General features: G+C 46.0%; 1 protein-coding gene across 2 annotated transcripts in view; it reads left to right on the plus strand.

Moving 5' to 3' along the window:
- The window catches only part of prkcba (protein kinase C, beta a), a 273,443-nt gene that overhangs the window by 207,598 nt on the left and 42,996 nt on the right, over window positions 1-22,849 (plus strand). For both annotated transcript variants that reach the window (XM_041205666.1, XM_041205665.1), the window contains exons 6-11: window positions 90-246; window positions 1,034-1,168; window positions 5,776-5,875; window positions 7,675-7,821; window positions 10,886-11,059; window positions 21,482-21,573. In XM_041205666.1, coding sequence (XP_041061600.1) covers window positions 90-246; window positions 1,034-1,168; window positions 5,776-5,875; window positions 7,675-7,821; window positions 10,886-11,059; window positions 21,482-21,573 — 805 coding nt within the window. The remainder of the gene's footprint in view (window positions 1-89; window positions 247-1,033; window positions 1,169-5,775; window positions 5,876-7,674; window positions 7,822-10,885; window positions 11,060-21,481; window positions 21,574-22,849) is intronic.

A 22,849-nucleotide genomic window follows, 5' to 3' on the forward strand; every position in this document is an offset into this window, starting at 1 on the left:
TAATACTAATACAATACTAATACTGTATTCTTACAAATGATATCTTGTTTTAAATCCTTTTTTTCCTCTTTGAATTATATTTTTAACAGTGAAGGAGGCTAAGAATTTGGTTCCAATGGACCCCAATGGTCTATCAGATCCATACGTGAAGCTGAAACTGATCCCTGATCCTAAGAGTGAGAGCAAACAGAAAACCAGGACCATCAAATGCTCCCTGAACCCAACCTGGAACGAGTGTTTCACTTTGTAAGGGCATAAACAATCATCCAAACTGTGTAGAAAGTTCTGGAAGTAAGGGGCGTTCATTGTGTGAGCACGAGTGACATTGGGGTGGTATCATGTTTATGGGGTGAGCTCTGACCCTGACTGTGTTTATGTCCTCATCTTTTTTTATAAACCATAGTCCAAATGTTAAGCAAATATTTACCCAGCTTTTATTTTATCAAATTAACCAGCTAGGACTAAGTCCATTTGATTGGCAGCCCAACCCACCACCTTAAACATTCACTCCCTTCAAAACTGCACACAATGACTGCAGTGTATGCTGCCTACTGCATGCCCTGCAATAATTTACTGAAGATTCTTTGGCAACACTTTCCTAAACTGTGATCTTTACTAACTAGAAGGAGGTGCACCATCCTGTCTTAGAGACATAGTTCCTTGATCGTGGCTGGTCAAAATCTTCAAGCCCCCTACCTATCAGCACTGTGGGAGAACCTTCACCATGCGGTTTAAGGCAAAAGCTCACCACTCCTTCTCGAGGGAAAACTAGCGATGGGCAGTAAATGTCAGAGCTGTCAGCTACCCCATGTCTGAGAGTGATGTTTTAAAACACAGCCTCAGCTGATTTAAGCGTGAATCAGCTTTATACCTGTTATTGATGGGCATGGTCTTGTGGGAGGCTTATTCACTCCAAGCTGTGTGGCTCTGGTTCTATGCTCATGGTCCAAGTCTAGTACCTTAGTCTCTGTACAGTTCCTCTAATAACTCTCTTTCCCCCAACTTAATCTTCATGTCTATTTTCCACCAACAGCAATCTAAAGGATTCCGATAAGGATCGGAGACTTTCTATCGGAATATGGGACTGGGATCTAACCACCAGGAATGATTTCATGGGATCCCTGTCTTTTGGGATTTCGGAGCTGCAGAAATCTGGGGTCAATGGCTGGTGAGTGGAAGAATGTTCCTTTACTTGCATTGTGATACTTTCTCTCTGACTGAAAGTGATGGGAACTAAGAAACTCCATTTAATGTAATACTGACAAGAGAGAAATGCTCCACTAACAGGATGTTGTCGTCAAGCTAAAAAGATGTTCTGCCTACTGCAGCAATGAGTAATGTGGTCAATGAATTTCAGTGCCGGTCTGATGCCAGGTATGTAAGTCTTATGTCCCAACGGCTGGTTGATTGTATCAAGCAGCACATCTCTTTGCAACAGGCAAAGTATGGACCATACCCAACCAGCCCGTGCTTGTAATACTCAGAACATCGTGTCTGACATTAGATGTGATTCTGCGATTAGACAACACTTGCTAAACAATTCTGGTTGTGAAAACAATTACATGGCAACTAATTTAAGATTATCTGTTGGGCTTACAGTGTGGCTCACTTACACATGCTAGAAGCTACATACAATCACACACAGCCCTGTCCTTTGCAGGCAGAAGGAGCATGTCCACATATTGCCTTTTTCAACTATACAAAGCTTAGGGGACAGCCATTCCCTGGTTCCTTCCCCATGGCAATGCCTTGACTGATCAGAGTCAACCTGCCTGGTTTGAATTTAAATAGAAGCTTGACAGTTAACTGTTCCCTGGTGCATTCTTCATGGGAATGCCTCTACCTATCAGTGCACTCGCCAACCAATCATCACCCTCTTCTCATGCAGTATAAATTGTTCCCTTTGAGATTTGATGTTCTTGAGAATCTGTACTGATGAGTGCAGGATGAAAAACTTTGACAGCTTGTCTTTTTTCAGCAACATTGAAGTTTGGTATGACCAAGCGACTATCCATTTAATGTGTTGTTATCAGGCACTTGTTACTACCTGTTATAAGCAAAGTGGTTTGAATAATGTCAGGTCAATGAATGCCAATGAAGTATGGCTTAACCACACCGACCACAGTCAGGGCCAAGGTTACTTTGCAGTCACCTTCTTTTCAGTTGAACACCCTGACTGTCCACTCATCAGTAAAACTCACTTCATAGCAATGGGAGAGAAGACTATTCGGCCCCATAGCAGTGAGAAGAGACCATTCGGCCCCATAGCAGTGAGGAGAGACCATTCGGCCCCGTAGCAGTGAGGAGAGACCATTCGGCCCCGTAGCAGTGAGGAGAGACCATTCGGCCCCGTAGCAGTGAGGAGAGACCATTCGGCCCCGTAGCAGTGAGGAGAGACCATTCGGCCCCGTAGCAGTGAGGAGAGACCATTCGGCCCCGTAGCAGTGAGGAGAGACCATTCGGCCCCGTAGCAGTGAGGAGAGACCATTCGGCCCCGTAGCAGTGAGGAGAGACCATTCGGCCCCGTAGCAGTGAGGAGAGACCATTCGGCCCCGTAGCAGTGAGGAGAGACCATTCGGCCCCGTAGCAGTGAGGAGAGACCATTCGGCCCCGTAGCAGTGAGGAGAGACCATTCGGCCCCGTAGCAGTGAGGAGAGACCATTCGGCCCCGTAGCAGTGAGGAGAGACCATTCGGCCCCGTAGCAGTGAGGAGAGACCATTCGGCCCCGTAGCAGTGAGGAGAGACCATTCGGCCCCGTAGCAGTGAGGAGAGACCATTCGGCCCCGTAGCAGTGAGGAGAGACCATTCGGCCCCGTAGCAGTGAGGAGAGACCATTCGGCCCCGTAGCAGTGAGGAGAGACCATTCGGCCCCGTAGCAGTGAGGAGAGACCATTCGGCCCCGTAGCAGTGAGGAGAGACCATTCGGCCCCGTAGCAGTGAGGAGAGACCATTCGGCCCCGTAGCAGTGAGGAGAGACCATTCGGCCCCGTAGCAGTGAGGAGAGACCATTCGGCCCCGTAGCAGTGAGGAGAGACCATTCGGCCCCGTAGCAGTGAGGAGAGACCATTTGCACTCAAAAACCTGTTCTGCCATTCAGATACATCATGTCTGACCTGACGCTCAACTCAATTTACTTAAATTTGCTTTTCTATATCTCTGATGGCTATGCCAATTTTAACTTTTAAATTGTTGGTAGCAGTGTTAGTCCTGGGGTATCGTCTTTCAGGTTCCTAATTTCAGTGAGGGGAGAGAATTATCCCCACCAGAAATTTTTGACATCATTTGCATTCAAATGCACTCAAAACGTTCAGTAACATCATTTAACATCAAAGATATAATTTGCAATGAGGCATCAAAAACGATGATTAGGCTACCCACCGCCCCGCCCCCACACACTCACTCATATGTCCTCCCTCCCACCCTCAGTCAGCCCACACTTACAAACTCCTTGCCATTCCCACTCAGCTCCACTCATACCCTTCCTCCCATCTCCACTCACTCACTCATCCCTCCCGCCACCAACCTGGATCTTTCCATCCTGCCCAAATGCGAGTGAGCTTCCACCCCTCTGCCCCGCTTGCACTCCAGGCCCCAAATCTCAGCCTCCATGGCCTCGCACTCTCCCTGGCTGAACTCCTTTGGTCTCCTCCCAGCTGTGGCCTCACTCTCGACCCCATTCTCGGCTCTGTCCAGCGCCTCACTCGGGAGACAGCAGCATGAAGACAGCCCAGTGCAGGAAGGCTCTCTGAGGCTGCACATGAGGTACTGTGAGCGTGGCCTCTAAATCTCCCAATCACAAAGCAAGTTAAAGGCAGGTGGTTTCGGTTCAAACTTTGCTCAGAATGCAGGTAAACTTGTGTGTGTTTCTGAGATGTGGTCATATGGTATAAGTCCTTTTTTTATTGAAGTTTGACAGTGAGGAAGTGCAATGGGAGCTGAAATGATTACATTTTTGTCTACTGTGCCTATGCTCCTGGGAAGTTGAATTGTCTTCCATTCAAGTATGTTTCTCATGTTACTGCTGACAACCCCTGCTGAATAAGGCAAGGAGGCTGCTGTGTCACACATTAAAGCATTTACAAGTTCCCTGACACTGTGGTGGATAGCACATTGGGTCACAGCCACTAAAGCCTCTGGGCGGGATCCAGAAGTGTAAACATTAATGCAATCCTCACTCTTGTTGCCACATTTAAAACAATCCTATTGGTTGATGGTGTGTCCAGGCTTGGATGTAGAAGATAGGATTGTTTTGCAGCTTTATCTTTGTCAATGGCTTTTCCAGTAGATTTTCCTCTCCCAAGAGTGGTGAACACTGAGACATTCGCAGCTGTTGAGGGCCACAATCATTCTGCAAATTCCGACACTCTCACTTGTGCCAAAACCCAGAAATGGCAGTGTGCCTCAATGGGCTCTGGATGAGCACAGTACACAATGCATGTATAACATACTGCATCAGCTGGGACTTATTTCAAAAAAAAAATCCATGGCATGATTTTGTTGATACCATCCGATGTCTGAAACTTTGTCAAATTCTGTTCTGATCACTAGAACTTAGATTTTTCACAGAATCTCACAATGCAGAAGAGGCTCTTCGGCCCATCGAATCTGCAGCGACACATGAGAAACACCTGACCTACCTACCTAATCCCATTTATCAGCACTTGGCCCATAGCCTTGAATGTTATGATGTGCCAAGTGCTCATCCAAGTACTTTTTAAAGGATGTGAGGCAACCCGCCTCCACCACCCTCCCGGGCAGCACATTCTCACAAACAAGCTCTGTGATCGCTTTTGAAGTCAGTTGAATGCTTCTGAGTGCTTTGAAGGCAATTAAATGATACTAAATGATGACAAATGATGTTGTTTGAGTACTGTATGATTTCATTTGGTGTCTGTTGATCACCATTGGTGTCAATTGAATGCTTCTGAGCACTTTGAAGTTAATTAAATGTGCTAAATGGTCGCAAATGATGCTTGAGCTTTGTGCGATTTAATTTGATGTCAGTTGATGACTAATGATCCCAGATGATCACTATTTGATTATCTGGGATGTCAAATCATGACTAGATGATCATTTTGAGCGCAGGTGATCACAAATAAGCGCATATGATGCCTGTTGAATGCAAATTGTCAAGTTTTCTGGTAGGAGATGATTTATAAATGATTCAGTGTCCCGTTCTCTCCTCCCTGCCCCCCAACCTTGCAGCTAGGAGATTTTCTGTTTTTGTTGTTCTCTTCTCCCAGGGGTAATGACTTCTTCCTGGGCTGTGGCATTTTGACTTCCTACCTTACCCAGGTGGGCACACTCATGCAGTCAGTTTTTACAGGTTGTGCAGCTGGCCACAGCCCAGCCAGTTCTCGTTCTCACCGTGATTGTGTGTATCTGTGATTATATTTTGGTGGTGAAGTTGGGTGTTGATATCTCCACGTTCTCGCTTAGATTTCCCCTTAACTATGCCATGGCAGTGAACTCTAGGTGCAGCTTCTCTACAGCTGCTTTTCGCCATCCAGCTGTACTGGGGAATGTGTAATGGTCAGCAAAGCATTTACTGCACTGCTGCAGAGAGGGGACCCTGCTCCAGTCCGAACTGCTGAATACATAAGGGCCTCAATCAGGAAATGTAGCATTAATACTAAATTGTTTACATTCAAGATATAAATTTTCCTTTACTCATTTTTTGAAATGTTTTAAACCAAAAGCTGAGTTTGCTGGATTGTAAATACGCCAAAAGGGACAGCCAGTTCAAAACACAAAATAAATCCCCTGTTACACAGGTACAAGTTGCTGAGCCAGGAGGAGGGCGAATATTACAACGTGCCAGTGCCACCTGAAGAGGACACTGAAGGAAATGAGGAGCTGAGGCAGAAGTTTGAGGTAGGTCACAAAAGAGAACCAGAGGAAGTGGTTCTTTTAAGAACATAAAGTGAATAGTTAACATAGGCAAAGAGAGCTGAACACCCTGTAATGCAATGCAAACTCTGACCACATAATCTTAATATTCAGCCTGTAACGCATTCAAAATGCATCAATTAGTTTCCAGTCTGTAACTCACTCCTGGGTATCTATTACTCTGTATATAAGCCATGGTGCCCCTCAATTGCATTCTTGCCCGTAACTCTCGCTCATACTACTATCCACTAAACTTGATGGGGGTTCAAAGTTGTAGAGAGTGAACTGTCAATATATTACCTGGGAAATATGTGAGGATATAGGGAAACCATGCAGATGTTCTATTTGGAGTCCAGGAGGGTCAGTGGGAAATTTGAAAAGAGCCCTTCTTAAAATGTGTGTGCTGCAAGCAGTTTAAAGTTATTCTTTCCTGCGTTATTTATAATGTAAGAAAATGCTGGTGATGGACTGTTTGTCCACTGAATGACCCAGAGGAGCAGCATTTATTGTCAGTACTCCAGACAAATGGATTGTGCAGCCTGTGGCATTTATCTGTACAATTAATTGAAATTCTGTCTGCACACACATCACCCATCTCTTTCTATCAGTCTGCTAAGTAACCTTTATTGGCTGTGTTCGCTGCCTCACACTCCTCATTTATCCTGGTGTTGCTGCTGTGATTGCTGCTGGCTGCTCACTGATAACTGACTGCACTCAATTCAAAGAGGCAGGAATGTTGGGGCAATGTAAATAATTCCATTTGTTAGGGTGAGAATATTATTCTTCAGTCTGACAGTCCACTGTATCTATCACTCCTCTAGAACCACACTGCTGTGGGAATATTACAGCAAGGTTTATGGATAGAATAACAAATACCTGCAAGTGAATTAAATGCTGGAATCTAATTGCAGGGTCAGGTGCTTATGTTTAGAATAATTGATACCTGGGGAGTGAGTTGCAGGCAGGAATCCTATTCAGGAGGAAGAAGTCTGGTGAAACATTCAGGGAGATTACACTGTTGTTTAAGTTGCTTGAATTCTGTGAAGAATAGAAGCAGCATTGATTGGAGAGCCTGGCTGAATGATGCTGATCGAAGGTTGGATCACTTTAAAATGTTATTCTCATTGAATTGTGCAGCATCTGTTATTTTATTTTGGATTTTATTGCAATACCCTGCTGTTTGTGGTGTTGCACTGGGGTCAGCTTCGACAGCGTACATCTTGCATCCTCACACATTCATTTCAAACCATTCTCAGGATCCCCACATCCTCAGCATTTCTTTCAATCCCCTGCCCTGTCATTTCTGGAGCTCAATCCCAGAACCTCCTATGGTATCCCCTTCCAGGCACAGCCAGTGACTCCCAGACTTCCCATCCAATGCCACTACTGGGACCAAAGCCACTTGTACTCCCAGGGCCCCATGCAACATTACAAAACCACCTCTCAACAACACCACCAGCCCATCCTGATCCTCCACCCTCAGCATTTTCCCTTGTGCCTCCTATTCCGGAGACACTGTTTCCAGTGCCGGCCACTGATGTAATAGTATTCCCCTCCCCCGGTATTCCTGTAGCAGTGGCCACTCTTGGAAGCTCTGTTCCAGCCACTCTGACTTGTGCTTCCGCCCTTCCTGTGTCTCCACCTTAGCCCCCCCCACTATACTGACTCCACCTCCAGCTGCTTCTGCTCTTGGGAGTCGGTAATAGCCCCTCCCACTCTATGGGCAGCCCAAATGCTTCCCACAGCTTTAGTTTAGCTGCTGTATTGTTTAATTTTATTTGCAGAGAGCCAGAATTGGGCCGGGTTCTAAGGCGGCTGAGGAGAAGAGATCCAGCTCGTGGTCCAAAATTGACAACAATGGCAACCGGGATCGGATGAAGCTGACTGACTTCAACTTCTTGATGGTGCTGGGGAAGGGCAGCTTTGGGAAAGTAAGAGTCTCGTTGCCCCATTGGTTCTATCTGTTGTTGTGTGTGTATGCCCAATGTACACTTGCATAAACTCTGCTCAAGTATTACAAGTGGGGAAACATTCCCCAAACTGCAGCAGCAATGAGATAATCTGCTTTTCATTTTAGTGTTGGTTGTCTGAGGGATAAATGTTTGGTCAAGAATTGGGAGCGCTCTCTCTTCCAAACAGCACGGTGGAATCTTTTCCATCTACCTGAGAGAGCCTAAGTTTAAAGTCTTATCCAAAAGGCCGCACCTCCGGCTGTGCAACACTCTCGTAGTACTACACTGGTGTGTTGGCCTGGAAACCATGACCTTTTGACTTAGGTGAGAGTGCTACCCACTGAAGCATGGCTGACCTCCAACACAGTGGACAGGAATTGCTTGATGCAGGAAAGCCATGGTCCATGTAAGTTCCCCTTATACCATCAGGTAGATACAACACTGATTAAGCCTATGAGTTGCTGAGAGAGCTGTGAGTCAGTGAATTAGCTGAAAATAATCTTGTGCATTCTCTTTTTTTCATGTCTAAGAGAACATTGCACTGGGGTGTTTCACTGAGTCTCTCTAATGTGTTTGCTGTTGTGAAGAGTGAGGTATACATTCTGAATTAGATGGCTGGAAACTGTCATTTGATTCATGATGCTCACTCCACATCCTGAGGATATAAATCAAAATTGAATGAACAAGAGTTGGGCCTCCAGTTTATCATTCACATCCACTGCAGTCATTCCAAGCAGATGGCTCTCAATTGGTATTTGTAATCAGTCCTGTGGCCAGGAGGAGCTTAAGGAATTCTCTGTTCTAAAATCCCATTAACTCTGATCTGGATATGAATACATTTTCACTGCCTTCCAGTCTCTCACCCCAAACGTCCTACTAATGTCCTATAATGAAATAAGTCAATCATCTGGTCAGTTTGATCTAGGTTGTCTGATTTTTAAGTTTGGTTGCACAGAAATTTTTATAATCAAAAGCTGGACATAATTTCTTTGTTTACTTACAATGGAAGAATAAATGACATAATGGTTAATTTGGGTGTAGCTTCCACGCCACCCAAGGCAAAATTCTGAGTCAGGGTCACCAAGTGTTGTGGGGCCGTCTCATTGATCTCCATTCAAACGCTTTCCCTTTGCATTATCCCATCAAACGCTGCCCTGAGCAGATACAGAGGTACAATGGCATAGTGATTACGATAGTGGACTAGTAATCCAGAGGCTTGATCTAATAATCCGGGGAGTTCACCAAAGCAGCTGGAAAATCTTAAATCCAGTTAATTAAATACATTTGGAACAAACAGCTAATATCAGTAATAGTGACCATGAATCTGCTTCACTAATGCCCTATAGGGAAGGAAATCTGCAGTCCTTAGCTGCTGTTTGTGTGTGTGACTCCAGACCCACACTTAACTCTTAACTGCGTTCTGAAATGCCTGGCAAACTATTCAGTTGTGTAGGGATGGGCAATTAAAGGCCTTGCCAGTGATTCTCTCACCCAATGAATAATTTTTTAAGAACAGAATCGGTAAAATGCAAAGCAGAGCTCGTTCTGCACTGATCTGTCAAACACTTCCAGGGCAGGTATAGCACCAGTTAGATGCAGAATAAAACTCCCTCTACACTGTCCCAAGACCAAAATTGTAGATTTGCTGAAACTTGTTTAAAATTATAATGCTATCCTCTGAGGAAAATTAAATCACCTACCAAGGCCAGCAATTTATAATGTCCATCAACTGGTTGAACTCTAGTATAGACCTTCTCCCATTATCATAAAAGGTCTATGGTAACAACAGGAAATGGAAAAAACTTATGGTATCCGTGGGGGCAAGAGGGGAATGTGTGCGGTGAATGGTCCAGATTCTGAGGATCAGCATTGTTGACATGTCATATGGTGAGGTATTAATATTGTATTCTGTTGTGTTCTATTTATTTTGTGTTGTGTTATTTTATTGGTTGATGCATTTGTGGTGTAATCTATTTTGGTATGTAATTATATAATGTTGCATTTTATTATAACATGTGTTATTGTGCTGGCTTGATGCTATATTGCATTTTATTTGGTTCTGTATCACCATGTTACTTTGTGTTGTTTGTTGTGTTGCTGGTGTAATGTTATGTTAGGTTTTTTGGTGTGGTGATTTGTTATGGTATTGTGTGTGTGATGTGTTGCTGATAACATAGCTGACTCTGGAACACAAGTGTAAAGAAATGCGTTTAGTGCAGGCCATGTTCAGAGATTTAGTACTGGTGGAAAAATATAAAGTTCAAGGAGAAATGTGTTTTGGGTGGCTTAACGATCCAGAGGAGAATTTTTCCCACTGTAACTTCAGTGGAAGATCTGGGGAAACTCCAGAGAATTGGTGTAAACAGTTCACAGCATTCCAGGGAAGAGTTTATAATTGCATTTTCCAAAAGCAGTAATGCAGCCAGCCTCTATATTTGGATCAAACTAGCTTGTAAGCCCTCTGTGTTTATGTTGGACACTACGCACAGACATTAATACAGCCCACACACTCCAATCTACCACATCCTTCTTCCTAAGGTCCTCTGTGTTGTCACCTCCCAATGAACCTTCCTCTTTATGGTGTTCTAATTAATACTCGGACCACGTAGCTCACTTTATTGTTTCAAGGGACAGAAGTTTGGCCTAGAGTGACACGAAGCCACACAACCCAGCAAGGTTTGATCTTTGGTCTGTGCTACGATAGCCTCAATGAGAAATGGGGCAGCGGTACAGGTGCTACAATTGATCTCTCTCCTCCTGCGATAAAAAACTCAGGATTCCTGCTTCACAATTTAGCAACCCAAGTTTTGGATGGGTCAATGTTAAGTAAAGACAAATTCAAGCTCAGCTGCAATATCCTCTAATGCTGAAGACACCCAGTACTTAGTTCCACAATGAAGCTTGGTCAGTAAGTACCAGACAGTGAGCTGGTGTCCATCACTCCAGGATAAGGTGAAGGGGGGAAGGAAATTGGCGACATTAGACTTATTTAACTCATTCCTCAGCATAAGTGGTGTATGTGTGTTCTCTCTGTGCCTTGCAGGTGATGCTGGCTGAAAGGAAGGGCACTGATGAGCTCTATGCCATCAAGATCCTGAAGAAGGATGTGGTGATCCAAGATGATGATGTGGAGTGCACCATGGTAGAGAAGAGAGTGCTGGCTGCTCCTGGAAAGCCCCAGTTCCTGACTCAACTCCACTCCTGCTTTCAGACAATGGTAAGTTGGGAAGCAGCGGGAAGCATCTCTGCCATTACTACTTTCGTTACGTTGCAAATAAAACTTCCTCTACCATGTGGGTGAAGATTTTGGCCCCTTGGAAATGAACCACATTGGATCCAATGTTTCCTCTAAATTTTCTTTGTACTGGGCGGGCTACAAATTTCTCTACCTTTTTGTCCACCAGAAGTTTACACTATAAAAGTCATGACCTATGTTATGATCCCTGCTGATATTAATGCTGGACAAGTCAGGTCCCAGAGTGAAACCTGGCTTAGCAGATCTTAACTTTAGTTTTTCTTTAGAAACTGTGAAGGTCGGTTATTGAACACATTCACAAGAGTCTTCTATTAACACACAGAATAAAATGTTTATTAAATAAGAAAAATGAACTATATTACACTAGACAAAAAGGTTGGAAAAATTTCAATATCGATACCGAAAAATGATTCTAACTCACACTATTCCTTTTATCCCAGCAACCCTTACAGACACAAAACCCCAGTGAAAATTTTACCATTGTCTCAACGCCAAGGCTTCTTGCTTGGGTTAACTCAGTTTCAAACAGTTTTCTCCTGGCAGACTTCTGAGCATTCACTAGATCCTTTTCTTCAGCTTGTATCGTTCCCTGAGGCACCCAAAAACTGCAATCTAAACTCACCATTACTTCAACTTCAGAGCAACCACCAGTTCCCTAAACTCAGTTCTGTTTTGCACATCACATCCTCAGTTACATCAGCTGAAATATCAACATTAAAGTTCAATTACTAGCTGGGGAATGTCTTATATTCAATGTTTATGGGCATCAGTCAATTTTGAGGTTGGCAGTAGCAGTACTGGACAGAGTCATCACATGGCTCCTTAAGGCCAAGTGGGGCAGGTAGGGCCTAATAACATGCTTCTGAGAATGAGAGAACTCAACGCTCACTAAAAACCCAGTCTGATATAAAACAGACGCTGGTAAAATGAGAGTTTGCATTCATTTCAGAGCCTCAGTTACGATAGCATCAGTGGCAGTGAGTCACATAATTGTTGTCATTAGTTATTGCTAACATTATACACACATGCACTTCATTAAATGGAAACACGACAACTCATTTACATCAGAGCTACCTCTAACCAGCGCCAAATTAATCCGCTTAAATCAGCTGCAAAATGACCTTGAACAAATCCCATCTCTCCAGTGGCTGCAGCATAGATAATTAACCAATCCATCTTCCTTGATCCCTGACCTGTTGCGACGTGTTTCAATGGGCCTGTGTCTCTCACCAGAACAATAGTGTATCCAGTACTTCGCTTAAAGCCTCTTAACACAGATTTCAGCTGGTATGAAATGTACATTTCAAACCAGTTATTAACAGCATTGTTCTGAGTCGTATGCTCACTATGGAAACAATTTTAATCACAGTCTGCACCTCATTGGTTTTTCTGTAATAAACTAAGGCAATGTAGTATCTGATTATTGCGATCATTTTAACATTTAACATAATGACAAAATATTTGAATCTGAGGTGTACTTTGCTCCTGTGTCTCATTCTGAACGTTTAAGGGTGGGCCATCGTGAGATCTCCACGCTGAATCTATGAAAATCATATATCCCATTCCCCTCCACTTCTCACAACAGAGTGAGAAAAGCCAGGGTGACTGTACTTAAAGCCTAGGTTGGTTAAACCTGTGCCTGGTTAAGTCGAACAGATCAGAATTAGACCTGGGTCTGGCCAATGAGGCATTAACTCATCTAGGCTGAAGAAAGTGCTGTATTTAGCCTCCATGCTCCTGAGTAATGAAAAGGTTGCTCCTTATTGTTATTTAGTAAATTGTGTGCACTTCAGGCAAGGACAGGATTGGTCTCAAAGCTGTGCCTCCTGTGATTGAATCACTCAATAACATTTACTCACCAGCCATGCCCATCGAAGAATAGCACCTCAGCAAGAGGAGGAGAGGAAAGGGGAAAACAGGCCCACAGGATAACTGAACATGAAGTATAAATTAAATGTTTTCTGTTATTAGTTACAAAGAGTAAACACTTGTCGAAATCCTCCATAAGTGAAATTCATAACTTCCTTGAAGGGAGTGGTAGAAGTTATTCTTGGAAAATGTTTTGTGTTTGAAATGTCTCCGATCATAAAACACGTGTGTTCATTTTTTATCTGTTATTTTGTGAAAAGGAGACAGCAATTTGAAAATCTGTCAAGGCCCAAAGGATTTGGAGTAAATTTAAACTCTGCAGTACCAGGTCTCTGCCACCAGGGCAGACTTTGTGCTATCTGTTGAGCTCACCACGGGGACCTCTGGTGGCAGAAGCCCAGTACTGCAGAATTTTAATAGGCTGCAAAACCATGGGGAGGTGTCAGGGCCCAAACCTTTTAAAGCTAGAAATAAAGGCATTTTTAGTTTTACTTTGGTCTTTGGACAAGAGCGCTCTGTGTTTAAATTCTCCAGAAGAAGTTTGTCTCTAGGCTTTTGTCTATTCCTCTTTTTGACCACAAAGAAAACACGAAGTAACTAAAATTCTCGGATTTGAAGTGACTGACAAAGGAACCATAGGCAACATAAGAATTTATTTTTTACACGGCGAGTTGTCTTGACCTGGAGTCTGCCTGAAAAGGTGGTGGAAGCAGATCCAATAATAAGTTTGAAAACTTGAAAGGAAAATCTACAAGGGAATGGGAAAAGAGCAGGACCATAACACTAATTTGAAAGCTCTACCAAAGACTGGCACAGGTACTATATCATTCCATGATAAAAGATCCTCCTTTTCTGAACCTCTTCATACCAAAGCTCCTCTTGCCACCAGGTTGGCCTGGTTTAGCAGGGAGGCCATCTAGCAGGCGACCAGCCAGCTGGTTTTAATGACAAGCTTCATTTACGTGCTACTGGTGGATAGCACCCGCCTGGCTTTGAAGATTAGGTGATAGGAGGCAGTCATCAGGACCAAGGGGATTGTCCTCAGCATTGTGGGGATCCTGATGAAGATCATGGGAGGGAAATCTTAGACAGGGAAGACCTAATGTGGGGCCAGCAAGTTTCAGTGAATGCCCTTACAGCCAAGAATTTAAAATTGCAGTCAGTCAGTCAGATGCAGCAAGCCAGTGGGTAAGTTCATCACTCCATTTTAACTGGCTCTCCATCCCATGGTCTATGCAATGCAGATTTTGTGCTATCTCTTCACCTATTTAGCTTTGTTTCTTTCCCAGTGTGTCTTGCTATTTATCTATCTCTGTCCTCGCATCTCTTTCCCTGTATTCCCATGTTGGTGTCTTTTTCATCCATGCTTCTTTGTTTCTCCAGTCGTCTATCCTCTCTTTCACTGTTTCTTCTTCTTTCCATCTATTTCTATATACCAGTGCCCCGATCTCATCCTCCACCTCTTTCTCTCCTTTCCCAGGTCCCTTTTTCTATGGTGTGTACCCTGTAACACATCTAGTGCCAGTGATTAAGTGTGTTAAAAAAAATTCAAAGTGGCTCCATGAATTGTGAAAGTGTCTTCACTTTAGAAAACCATCTAGAAACCAAAAGTAATATAATAACAGTCAACATGGAATTCAAAAGGGAAAGTCTTACTTGACCATCCTCATCGAACTCTATAAGAGAAAGTAGACAAGTGTTATGTCGTAGATGTAGTTTATCTAGATTTCCAAAAAGGCTTTTGCTAAGGAACCAGATAATAAAACAATGAGTAAGATCACAGCTAATGAAGTCAGAACAAGTAGCAGAATGAATAACTGGCTGGCTGAAAGAGAAAAAGCAGAGGGGAGAGTAGCTATACAGAGTGGCAGAGATGAATAACAGGCCCTATAAGGATCAGTGCTGGAGCTACAATTGTTTAACATTTATATTCATGACTTAGGCCATGATTTTCTGCCTGTTTGCGGCAGACATGTTCAGTGTCCAGATCAGAGAATCTCGCGGGAAGGCCCTAGTCACATTTCCTGATGACATAAATCCGGAACACGATTGTCCCCTCCGAACGTCAGGAACTTAATTGTAATAAATTAGCATCTAATTATTGCGCCCACACTCCGGAATCATCCTCCCACATCAAACTTAAATCCCACATCGGTGTGATTTACAGCCGCCTTTAAAGGGCGTGAACTTGGCAACCTTCACTTCGAAGGGAACTCAGAGGTGTGAGTGCACACAACTTGCAGCGTTCACAATTATTTCAGTGGCTCTGCAGAGTCGGGGGGTGGGGGGGGGGTTGCACAGGCAAGTCTCCACAGCGGCTTCTTCGTGTATGGCTTGTGGTGTCGGGGCAAGGGCAACAGTGGGAAGGGGGAAAAGGCAACCTTGGGGCAAGGGCAACAGTACAAAGAGAGGAAGGGGGAGAAGGCAACCTTGGACGAGGGTGATAGTGCTGGGGGGGTCACGGCAGCACCAACTGAAGTTTGAGCACAAACATGTGGGGGTGGGGGAAGGTGGAAGGAAACGGCCAGGCTAAGGGCAAAACATATCAAAGGTGAATACTGCATTGCAGCTGAGAACATTTAGCTTGAGCTCAATTGACATACTTGGTGTCAGCCTGATCAAGCAATTGTGCCCACTCAAGCAGCACTGACAGTGCCAATGATTACTCCTCCACTGTTAATCCCTCATGTGCACACTTCAAACTTGAATGCGTGCTATGGTGCTGCAGAACCATTGCGTGACTGGGGAATCCTGAGGATCCTGTTGGAAAAGGTGCCCATCGAACACTGACAGAGGGGTGCGCTCCTAGTCCCTTGCTTTATGTTTCAGTGACATTGAAAAGTCACCCACATGGTGCAAGCAAAGCCTTGGTGTCCAGGTTAGGAAAAGCCTGTGCCTGAGATGAGGGTTCAGGAAGCAGTCGAGTGGCTGAAGCTGCCGCTACACGGTGATCTGATGTCCACACCCAGTACTGCCCACATGGTGAGCCATCATCTATACTAAACACTGGGTATCAATGTGGTGGCCTGGACTTTCTGATGATCTCGCTGCCTGCCTGATTGCTTATAGGATGGAGAAGAATGCGACGGAAATACCTGGCTCGCCAAAGTGGGGAGCAGAACCCTGAAGACCAAGGGGCAGCACAGCCTCCTTCGCACACAGAGAATGAACCCCACAGAGCCATCGTTCATAGGTGCATTGCTAGACTTGGTCTACAAGATGACATGTGCTACCTGCAGTTGAGCGAGAACCGGTGTCACCAATGCCTGCACATGTCAAGGGAACTGGTTATGCACACGTGCCACCTTCTGCAGGATTTGGCACCATGGGGACTTGGAGGGCATCCACTGCCAGTGGCAAAGTTACTGCCACGCTCAATTTTTACAGCAGTGGCTCCTTCCAAGGCTCCACTGAGGACCTTTATGGGATCGCACAAGCCTCCACTCACAAATGTACCCAGGAAGTCATGGACACCCTTTGTGCCAAGGCACACAACTTTGTCAATTTCGACTGGGATCAGGCAAGCCAGGAGTCAAGAGTGCTGGGAGTTGCTGAGATTTCTGGATTCCCACAGATGCAACAAGCAGTCCAGTACATGAACAACAAAGGCTTCCACTCAATGTTCAGCTGGTCTGTGACCATAACAAATGGATCATGCAGGTGTGTGCAAGATACTCCGGAAGTGTCCGCGACTTTTACATCCTCAGCAAGTCTCAGATCCCTGAGATATTCCAGGGACCACACAGGATGCAGGGTTGGGTCCTTGGGCACAAGGGCTACCCACAAAGGACATGGCTGATGACACCCATGCAGCAGCCTCAGGCTCCTGGTGAGAGAAGGTACAATGAGGCTCAGGCCACAATCTGGAGTTTGGTTAACCACACAATTGACATCCTGAAAATGAGTTTCGGTGCCTGGGCAGACCTGGTGCAGCACGGCATTACACACTCCCGAGGGTGTCGTGCATCATAGTGGCTTTCTGCGTGCTACACAACCTGGTGATGCAAAGGGGGGAGGACCTGAATGATGAGGAGAGACAAGAGTTGCACATCTCCTCCGATGAGGAGGAAGTCGAAGGGGATGAGGGTGATGAGGTCCTGGAAGGTGAGGGTACAGGCGAAGAGGCCATTGCACTGGCCAGACGAGGCAGGTGTAATCGTGAAGCCCTCATTGCCTCAGGATTCCAGGAGGATGATGACGAAATGTAGTCAGGACACTCCTGAGATCTTCACATTGCACCTGGGAACGTCTGACACCTGTCTGGCTGAGGGCAGCGCACAAACGCTCTGTGAAGAGGCTCATATCATAGAGACGCTGCTGAGATACAGCAGGTACATGGACTTTAAGACAACTTGATCCTTTGGCAGGCTTCATCACCTCTTCCCTTCGGCACCACACCTTCACCTGTCAGGAACGGGGTCAAGATGGGGGGGCAGCCCCGCCTCGAAGGTGCTGAGAGCACAGAGAACATCACGGATCCCAGTGATGCTTGTGTATGAGATTCTTGCATCAAATAAAACCCACGTTGAGGTTCAGGCATCACTAATCTGGGCAGTGACTTTGAAACCGGACAATCACTTAGTTCAAACAGTTACACTCTGCATAGGGACGAGGCCCTGGACTGCGACAGTAACCTTCGTTTTGTGCAGGCAACAAGGTTTCACATCTGATTGACATGAGCACTGCTCAACACAACAAGGAACCATAGACAAGGAGGCATTCTTGGGAGTGTATTTACAATGGTCAACATTAAGTACAAGTGATTAACACCCGTGTCCACATTGGGCAACTTTATGGCAGGGTATTTTCCCCTTGTCGGGCAAGTGTGGCAGGCGGGCCTGGGAATGGCCGCAAGATGGACCGCCACCTGCAATCAGGCTCCGGCTGCGATTTCACACTGGCTGACCAATTAACGGCCAGCCAGTGTGAAACATGTGCTAAGAGCCTCCGCGCTGCCAGGGTGGGTGGGAAGAGCACAAGCGCTGAAGTGTGTGCATGTGCAGGAGAGCACGCATTGAAAGCTCCCTGAAGGCACAGAGCTGCCTCAGGGAGCTGAAGGATTTTAATTACAGAAATAAACATTTTACAAATGAATATATAAATATGTCCCCACATGTGACTCAGTCACATGAAGAGAGACATGTTAAATATGATGTTAAAAACACTTTTTTTAGTCACAGTTGGAAACCTCATTCCGCCCGTGGGTGAGGTTTCGTAAAAAATCCAAAGGCTGTCTGGCTGATTCACCCATTCACCAACTGAATGGTTGAGTGGGCAGTGTAAAATACAAATTAATTAATTGCTTAAGGCCCCTTGCTGCCGCCGCTTGCCCGTGCCTGCCACCAGAAAGGCCACAAGAGTGCGTGATGATGTTGGGACGCTCGCCCAACGTCATTGCGCACTTTTTTTTTTACTCCTGTTCAGGTTGGGTGCATGCCCACTCGCGGTACACACGATTCTGCCCTAAAACTTCTTGACCTTTCTAACCCGGCCACTACATCTTGGTGCTCGCCTGACCTCTGCAGCGGAGGTGGAGATGGCCTGCTGACTGCAACGCCCTGTCTGTAATGACCTTGGCGAGCATTCTCTGGAGGGCCCCAGCCTGCTTTCAGGGTCCTGCTGTGTGGTCCTCCTCAGCCTGTGGAGTTGGAGCTGTTGGGATCACAGGAAGATGGGATTTGGTTGGGTTGGACACTCCTGGAGTCACCTGGGTGGATGGCCCCAGGGTATGCACCTGCTGATCATCCTGCTGTGGGTGCTCAAGGGCCCCTGGTGGACTCCTTGAGAGAAAGGGGCAGCTGGATTGAGCTCAAGATCGCATTGGCACTGATGGATGCCTGCAAGTGTCTCAGTGATGCCATCCTACTAGTGTTGACCTTGGTGCATTGGCAATGCCAGTGGTATCATCTCAGGCTGAAGGCGGAGGGACTCCTCCATTGTGCCTTGCAACCTGAGGAGTGCAGCGGACATCCCCTTCCTGATGTTCCTGAGCTTGTCTTTGCAGTTCCAGCAACTGAGACATAATCAGGTCCAGAGGCTCCTCATCTGATTCAGACTCAGCAAATTTCTGGCCTCCAGCTGTCCTCCAAGTGCCAGGAGCCTGGGAAGTCCCTGCCTCCACCTGCTGCTGATCACACAGTGCGATGTGCTCACCAGATTGTGATCCTGAGGCTATTCTAAAGCTAGATCCCACCGAGGTGTGTGTCTCTGCGCTGGTGGAGGGTGAGAGTGAGCACTGTGATGGGTCTTCAATTAGGGGGTCATCAGATTCTTCTTCTGAGGTGTCTTCGGGGCTTGATTCGAGGGCCTGGCTTGTGACCCTTGGTTGCTTCCCAGATGTGCCTGTGAAGGCAAGGAGAGATAATTAGTGCATGGTAGGAGACTGTGGAACAGGGACCTCACTCACAGCATGGTTGTCTAATGGATGTTGCACTGCTGAATCCTCACTTAGTTGAGCACCACCGACCTCACCGTCAGTGCAGGAACGGACCAGATTGTCGCCGGTCAGGTAGAGGAGTCTATTTTCAAAATCTGTGAGGACCTTGATGTCGGGTATTCCTCCATCAGTCTGCGATCTCTCCCTTTTGTTGTGTGTCAGCTTGTCCTGCATGAATACAGATGGAGATTGTGTATTGTGTTAGCAGGATGCCTGCCAGGCCAGATGATAAGGATGCCAGGCATGTATGGGTGCTGAGTGGTGCCATAGATGGGATGAGGACTTGATTCGCAACGCAGATGAAGATGTGTGTGTGTGTGAGTGTGTGAATGGTGATGTCCCTTGAACTGGCAGTGAGTGAGATCCCTTTGGATGTGATGGGGTTGAGAGTGATGAGAAGAGTGACTTACCCTGGTGAAAAGGAGATGATCATTCACCCTCTTTCGGCACTGGATGGCTGTCCTCTTTTGCAGAGTAATGGCGCTGACCACCACTGCCACCACCTTCCATGCTGGGTTGGTGACCTTGCTTGCTGGTCTTCACCCAGAGTGGGGGTAGAGGACTTTGTGGGGGGCCTCCACTGCATCCAGTAGGCATTCGAGAGAGGCGTCGCTAAATTTAGGGTCAGAATGTTTTCTCCCTTTGGCAGCCATGACTTTCCAGCAGTTTCTGATCACTTAGAGAGTGCTTGATCTATACAGGGGCGTCCTTTAAATATGGCACCCGGATTACTGAAGTCCTGAGGTTATGGCGGGGCGGGCAAATTTTAGGCATCCCCACCAGCGACCTGATGTAAAACCCATGTCTCTTCAAGCCATTGGGATCTCCATTTACACTGGCAGAACTGGAAGATCCGACCGGTGCAAGGGGCTGGAAAATTCTGGCTAGAGAGTGGGAAAGAGCAAACCTATAGGCCATCAATATAAGATGGTCACCAGGAAATCCAAAAGGGAGTTCAGAAGCAACTCCTTTAGCCAGCAAGTGTTGGGAATGAGGAACACTTAGACAGGGAGTGTGAGGTAAATAGTATTGATGCTAAGGGGAGACTAGATAAGCATTAGAGGGAGAAGGGAGTAGAGGGTTATTCTGAGAGTTGGTTGAAAAAGGATGTGCAGAGACTGAAGTGGAGTGTAAAGGCTGCATGGATTGGTTGGGTCGAATAGCCTGTTTCTGTGCTGCATATCCTACGTAATTTATATATTGGATTGTGTTGACTTTGTCCACTTTCCTTATTTAATCTTATCTCCTGTTTAATTGCTCTTCAGTTCCCAAGTGATATTTTTAAAAATCATAGAAAAGGAGAGTTCAAATTGAAGATGGAAATTGGATAATGAATGTTGAAGGTGTTATCGGGTGATATTCAGTAGAGGCAAAGGGGTCTCTCCTGCCGCCTGGAGTGTCAGCGAGAGCTGCATATTGCCTCTGTTAGGGAAGGTTTTCCAAATTAAGTGCCACTGGACAGCGATGGCACCCCACTCCCCCAGCCGGGACCAAGGACCCCGGGGACAGAAATCCCACCTGCCTAGTGCTGTCAGCCAATCAGAGGCCAGCAGCGCTGCTGAACCTCAGTGCCATTGGTATAACGCCCACCTGAGGCCCAAGATTGTTGCTGGAGCCCAGGCCACTTGAGTGACGGGGGGAGGGGTTGGCAGGGTAAAAAGGGGCACGGGTTGGCAGCAAGGGTAGGTGGCATTGTGTGCCTTTGAACAAGGGCCACTCCATGGGGAGCCAGTTAGCAAAGCCGCATAGTTGTGGTGATGTGCTCCCTGCCCTGGTGAGTTCCTTTACACCTTGATTCATACTAGCAATGGTGGATTGAGGTCATTAGGTGGTCATTAATTGCCCATATAATGCCATCAATTGGCATTGGGGTGGGAACACTGTCCACAGACTTTCCTGCCAAGGTCTTAATTGGGATAGAGGCAGGAAGGTAGCAGTGTCCCCACCAACTCACCACATGGGAGGGCGTTAAGTTTCACCCATATTACACTGTGTTGTAGAGCTGTATATGAATTCCTGTTAAGCTTGCCTTCTGTGTAAAGAATTATTAAGTCACTGCCTCTTTATTCCTCCATCAGGAGCGTTTGTACTTTGTAATGGAATATGTTAATGGAGGTGATCTCATGTACCAGATCCAGCAGGTTGGCAGATTCAAGGAGCCCCATGCTGTGTAAGTATCTGCCTCAGCGCAGAATTCCCCATCCCTCTTCATTTCAGTAATGTTCTTACTCAGGTGGAATATCCCAAAATTTGTTTAGTTTCACCCGTCAGTCCCCCAGGGCAAAGTCACAGTCATGAGTCAGAGATAGCTCTCTTGCCTCTGAGTCAGAAGTTGTGGGATCAAGCAACATGACAGAAACCTGAGCACATCATCCAGGCGGATACTTCAGTGTAGTCAGCGCAGCATTTATCAGAGGCAACAAACCCAGGCCTTCAAGATCCCATGACACTATTCAAAGAAGAGAGGAGTTGTGCTGGTGAACATATACCCCTTAATCGGTATCACTGATGATCTGGTCATTATCACAATGCTATTTGTGGGACCTGGCTTTTCACAAAATGCCTGCTGTGTTTCCTATACTGCAGCAGTGATTACATTAAAAAGCACTTTATTGGCTGCAAAGCCCTTTGGGGCATGCTGGCTGTAAAAGGAAGCTACATAAATGAAGTTTCTCCTTCTTTCTGTGTTGAATGTGCTGGACAGAAGTCATCTAGAATTAGTTGCAATGCAGCTAAGACTTGCAGCACAATGTGAGCCATGTGCTATTCTGCATGCTATTTGTTCACATACGTTGTGTGTTGCTCCCTGTTCTTAATTTTTTACTCCTCTCCACATCTTGGTTCCCTCTCCCCAGTCTTCCACTCCCACTCCCCATCGATGCCCTAGTAATCCAGAGAACTGGACTGATAATCCAAAGAATGCGAGTTCAAATTCCATCATGGCAGTTTGAGAAGGAAGAGAGACTTGCATTACTACAGCTCCTTCCTCAACTTCAGGCCATCCCAAAATGATTCAAAACCAATTAAATACTGTAAGGCCTGAATTTTTCACTCATCGGGTGTGTGCAATCGGCGTGCCCGGGTGGGGATGGGAGACAGGCGATCAGCCCCCAACCGCGATTTCACGCTGGCCGGCCAACTAACAGCCAGCACTGCCAGTGGGGGCAGGAAGAGGACGGGCACTGACATCACTGCGGGTGCTGGCGAGCGCTCCCAGTGAGCTCTCTGAAGGCAGGGGGCTGCAGACCTCCACAGAATAAACAAAACAGCAAAAATGCTGCAAGATTGTCCATGCAGCACAATCAGGCATCTGAAAGCATACCTCATATATATAAATAGTCCCCAAATATCTCTTTTTTTATTTTATTTCCCCACGGAGATTTCATCCCACCCTGGATCGAGGTTTGAGCAAAAAATTAAAGGCTGCCTGCCCGACTGGCCCGTCC

The sequence above is a fragment of the Carcharodon carcharias genome, chromosome 15, assembly GCF_017639515.1.
Source record: "Carcharodon carcharias isolate sCarCar2 chromosome 15, sCarCar2.pri, whole genome shotgun sequence".
Taxonomy (NCBI): domain Eukaryota; kingdom Metazoa; phylum Chordata; class Chondrichthyes; order Lamniformes; family Lamnidae; genus Carcharodon; species Carcharodon carcharias.